Source organism: Apodemus sylvaticus, chromosome X (assembly GCF_947179515.1).
Source record: "Apodemus sylvaticus chromosome X, mApoSyl1.1, whole genome shotgun sequence".
NCBI lineage: Eukaryota > Metazoa > Chordata > Mammalia > Rodentia > Muridae > Apodemus > Apodemus sylvaticus.
The window spans coordinates 109,452,111-109,456,816 of NC_067495.1; the positions used below are offsets into that span (position 1 = coordinate 109,452,111).

At 47.8% G+C, this 4,706-nt stretch overlaps 1 protein-coding gene across 1 annotated transcript; it reads left to right on the plus strand.

Annotated features, from left to right (window-relative positions):
* The first annotated feature begins 842 nt into the window (after positions 1 to 842).
* On the plus strand, positions 843 to 3,920 carry LOC127675331 (nucleolar and coiled-body phosphoprotein 1-like). The gene has a single exon (XM_052171430.1). It carries the CDS (start codon positions 921 to 923, stop codon positions 3,087 to 3,089), a length of 2,169 nt encoding a protein of 722 aa, XP_052027390.1. The 5' UTR covers positions 843 to 920; the 3' UTR covers positions 3,090 to 3,920.
* Positions 3,921 to 4,706: the final 786 nt, after the last annotated feature.

Consider the following 4,706-nt stretch of genomic DNA (forward strand, 5'->3'; position numbering starts at 1 on the left):
ATTAGACCTTAGAGAGTTCTCCCTCCTTGAGTTTGGAAGAGCCTTCACAGAAGAAGCCCTGGGTAAGAGACAAGGACTCTTTTGGGGATTATAGGAAAAACAGAGAAGCAGCTGGCAGGACACAAGTAAAACTGTATTCTATGAAAGAGAGTAAGGAAGCCCACTTGGGTTTGGGGAGCTCACAAGGTAGATACAGATAGAGATTTCTAAAGAACTGGCAGTTTAGTTGTAGAATCAGGCTTGTAAATAGACATTGTGTATATAGTAAAAAAAAAAATAAAATTACCTCACGTGGCTAGCAGATTTTTTTTATCTCCATTTTTGCCTCTCCTGTCTTCATTGGCATAAATATTAGACAATATATATATATATATATATATATATATATACACACACACACACATATATATATATATATATTACAAGAGAAAGTGGGGGAATTACCTTGAACTCACTGGCACAGGAGACAGCTTTCTGAACAGAACACCAGTAGCACAGGGTCTAAGATTAATAATTAATAAATGGGACCTCATGAAACTGAAAAGCTTATGTAAGGCAAAAGACACTATCAATAGGACAAAAAGGCAGGTTACAGACTGGGAAAAGATTGTCCTCAACTCTACACCTGACAGAGTGCTCACATCTAAAATCTAAAAAGGACTCAAATTAGATATCAGAAAACCAAATAATCCAACTGAAAATGGGGGCACGGGTCTAAATTGAAAATTCTCAGTAGAGGAAGCTCAAATGTCTGAGAAACAAAGAAATGTTCAACATCTTTGGGGCCACTCTTCCGCTGTGCGCCGAGTGACGTGATGACGACACTGGGCCCGCCCTCTACCCTGGTGGTGCTTTGGAATCCTCAGTCTTGCCGCGAGCACAACCATAGTGAAGGTAGTGACGCGTTTTTTACCGAGAGTATGGCGGATACCGGCTTGCGCCGCGCGGTTCCCAGCGACCTTTATCCGCTTGTGCTCGGCTTTCTGCGAGATAACCAACTCTCGGAGGTGGCCAGTAAATTTGCAAAAGCGACAGGCGCTACACAGCAAGACGCCAATGCCTCTTCCCTCTTGGACATCTATAGCTTCTGGCTCAAGGCCACCAAAGCCCCAACGGTGAAATTACAGTCAAATGGACCAGTGAGCAAGAAGGCTAAGAAAGAGACTTCATCCAGTGACAGCAGTGAGGACAGCAGTGAGGAAGAGGACAAAGCCCAAGGACTTCCCGCACAGAAGGCTGCTGCACCTGCCAAGCGAGCCAGTGTGCCTCAGCACGCTGGGAAGGCAGCAGCCAAAGCTTCAGAGAGCAGCAGCAGCAGCAGCAGCAGCAGCAGCAGCGAAGAATCCAGTGATGCAGAGGAGGAAGAGGACAAAAAGAAAAAGCCTGTCCAGCAGAAAGCAGGTAAGCCCCAAGCCAAGGCAGTCAGACTTCCTCCCAAGAAGGCAGAGAGCTCAGAGTCTGAGTCTGACTCAAGCTCGGAGGATGAAGCCCTGCAGACGCAGTCGCAGAAGCCAAAGACAGCTGTGGCGGCTAAAACCCCAGCCAAACCAGGTACACAGCCTAAAGCAGCCAATGGCAACGCAGCCAGCAGCCACAGCAGCCGCCGCCGCTCCAGCAGCAGCGGCAGCAGCAGCAGCAGCAACAGCAGCAGCGGCAGCAGCAGCGATGATGACTCGGAGGAAGAGAAAGCAGCCGCACCTCCCAAGAAGACTGCACCTAAAAAGCAAGTCGCAACCAAGGCACCAGTGAAAGGAGCTGCCACTCCTACCCAAAGGAGTTCTAGCAGTGAAGAGTCTTCCAGTGGAGAGGAAGAGGAACAGAAAAAACCCATGAAGAAAAAAGCAGGTCCCTGCAGTTCAGTTCTGCCGCCTTCTGTTCCTTTACCAAAGAAGTCCTCCTTGGGAGCCCAGTCTCCAAAGAAAGCTGCTGCGCAGACACCACCTGCAGACAGCAGTGAAGACAGCAGTGATGAGTCGGATTCAAGTTCTGAGGAAGAGAAAAAACCTCCAGCTAAGGTGATCATCTCTAAGGCACCTGCCAAACCAGCTCCAGTGAAGAAGAAAGCGGAGAGCTCTTCAGACAGCTCAGATTCTGACAGTTCTGAAGATGAAGCTCCTGCCAAGCCAGTCAGCACCACCAAGAGTCCCTTAAGCAAGCCAGCTGTCACTCCCAAGGCATCTGCAGCAAAGGCAGTGGCAACTCCTAAGCAACCTGCAGGCAGTGGCCAGAAACCTCAGAGCAGGAAGGCTGACAGCAGCTCCAGTGAGGAGGTCACCAAGAAATGCGTGACAACCCCCAAGGCCAAGGTGACCACTAAAGCAGCACCTGCCAAACAGGCACCTCAGGCTGGTGGGGACAGCAGCTCTGACTCAGATAGTTCCAGCAGTGAAGAGGAGAAGACACCTAAGCCCCCAGCTAAGAAGAAGGCAGCAGGTGGAGCGGTTTCCAAACCAGCCCCTGGGAAGAAAGCAGAGGCCAAGAGCAGCAGCAGCAGCAGCAACAGCAGCAGCAGCAGCAGCAGCAGCAGCAGCAGCAGCAGCAGCAGCAGCTCCTCCGAAGATTCCAGCGAAGAAGAGAAAAAGAAGCCCAAGGGGAAGGCTACTCCTAAATCACAGGCAAGCAAGGCCAAAGTCACTCCAGCTTCTCAGAATACAAAAGCAGGCAAGGAAAGTGAGGGGGAGGAGGAGGAAGAAGAAGAAACAGAAGAGAAGAAAAAGGCAGCCGGGACCAAGCCAGGTTCAGGCAAGAAACGGAAGCAGAAGGAAACACCAGACAGAGCAGCAACTCCTCAAGCTAAGAAAGTTAAGATCCAGATCCCCAATACGTTTCCAAAAAGGAAGACGGGAGAAAAAACGGCACCTCCCCCTTTCCGAAGGGTCAGGGAGGAGGAGATTGAGATGGACTCTCGAGTAGCAGACAATTCCTTTGATGCCAAGAGAAGTGCAGTTGGAGACTTGGCTGGGCGAGCCAATCCGGTTCTGAAGTTCACCAAAGGCAAGTTCTTCCGGTATGAAAAAATGAAGAAGAAGCAGCGAGGCAGAGGCTCCATCTCTGTCCAGGTCAATTCCGTCAAGTTTGACAGCGAGTGACCTGTGGTCATCTTTGGCAGAGGAAGGATGATGTTGGGAGGCTGGCACTCAACTCCAATGGACCCAGAAACTCCGTGTGAAGAGAATTGTGGCAAGGCGAGTTTGGAGCAGGTCCTGAGGCGTTCCAGTGCACAGTCCTGTCATGCTCCTTCTTCTGGACAGGTTTGTTTTTGAGCATTGATTGTCAAGGACAAAAGGATTTGTTTTTTTTTTTTTTTTAAGAAATTCATTTGGTTGTCAATTGCCTTCCTGTTCTGTGGGTCTTCATACTGAGAAATTTGTATATTTTATATTAAGTCATCTCATACAGATTTTTGTTGTGATTTTTCAGAGATGAGTTCCACAGATTAAAATCGTACCTATTGCCTAATGCAAAGCAAAATGTCATGTGGTAATAATTTTCCATACTGGAGGATTCTATTTATGTGAGTGCACAGACTCACATTTGATCCCTCCTTCCTTCAAGTGACATCGATGTAAGTCTTGTGATATTTGTCTGCTAAGCATGCCCTGTGCTCATCTTCATCCAGTGGGCCTGACACCGAAGCGTCCAGAAGCCAGCGCGCATCTACCAACTTTGGGGGATCAAATTGCAGTTCATGGTACAGTATCCTACTAAATTGGCAGGCAGGATTCTCATGTTTGATTGTCATGCAACTGTCTTCGTTTTGTTCTCAGTAGCTATTACTGCTACGTGTTTACAGTACTTTTTAGTTGATTTCAGAGTAAACTTTTCTGACATTGAGAGGCATTTGCAGTAACTTGACTGTTACTTGACTGTTGTATATTATGTTCCTGAATGTATTTGATTCTTTTTTTTTTTTTTACCACCATCAAGAGCAGAATGGTAAATTCGTGCGTGGTTGAATCATGGTCAAGGAAGTGGAACTGACTAACCCCTGAGCCTTGGTGTAAAGTTGGTACAGTGAATACATCCTGGGCACCCATGGTAAGGAGGTGGAGAAGGAGGAGGAGGAGGAGGAGGAGGAGGAGGAGGAGGAGGAGGAGGAGGAGGAGGAGGAGAAAGTATAGTGAGGTGGGAGGGGGTCTGAGCAGGACCGGTTTGTCTTGAAGTTGGTACATGGGAGTAATTATGTCCTGTTTAAATTAGTCCCCTGGATTGATTATTAGTACCTTAACTATGATGATACAGATACAGACTAGCCAGGGGGCTGGGAGGCATAGCTTGGTGATAGTGTGCTTGCCTAGCATTCATAGACTGAGTGTGATCTCCATCATGGCAGGAAGTTAATGAGCAGAGAAATTCCTGGGCTAAGGGAGTAGATTATAAAGCTATAGGATGTGACCATTGGCAGAACTCAGAGTGAGGGAAGGGGGGCGTGGGGAAGCACCCTGGCTGGCCAGTGAGAACCGACCGACACCAGGTTTCATGTATGAAAAATGAAGGCGCCACACATAGAGCCACACATAGGCTCTCTTATTTGGTTTCCATGATCACCCAGTAATCTGCTAAAAGCTGTCTGTCTGTGGCAGCTCTTTGAGGATGTCTGCATGGTCAAAGCTCTGTGTCTTACTACAAAACAATAAAATGAATGGTTCATGAAAATACAACCTACTTTGAGATTCTATTTTATACCTGTTCGACTGGCTAAGATC

What these genes read in the sequence shown, in the direction of transcription:
- LOC127675331 (XM_052171430.1), top strand. Translation starts at nt 921, where the DNA reads ATGGCGGATACCGGCTTGCGCCGCGCGGTTCCCAGCGACCTTTATCCG.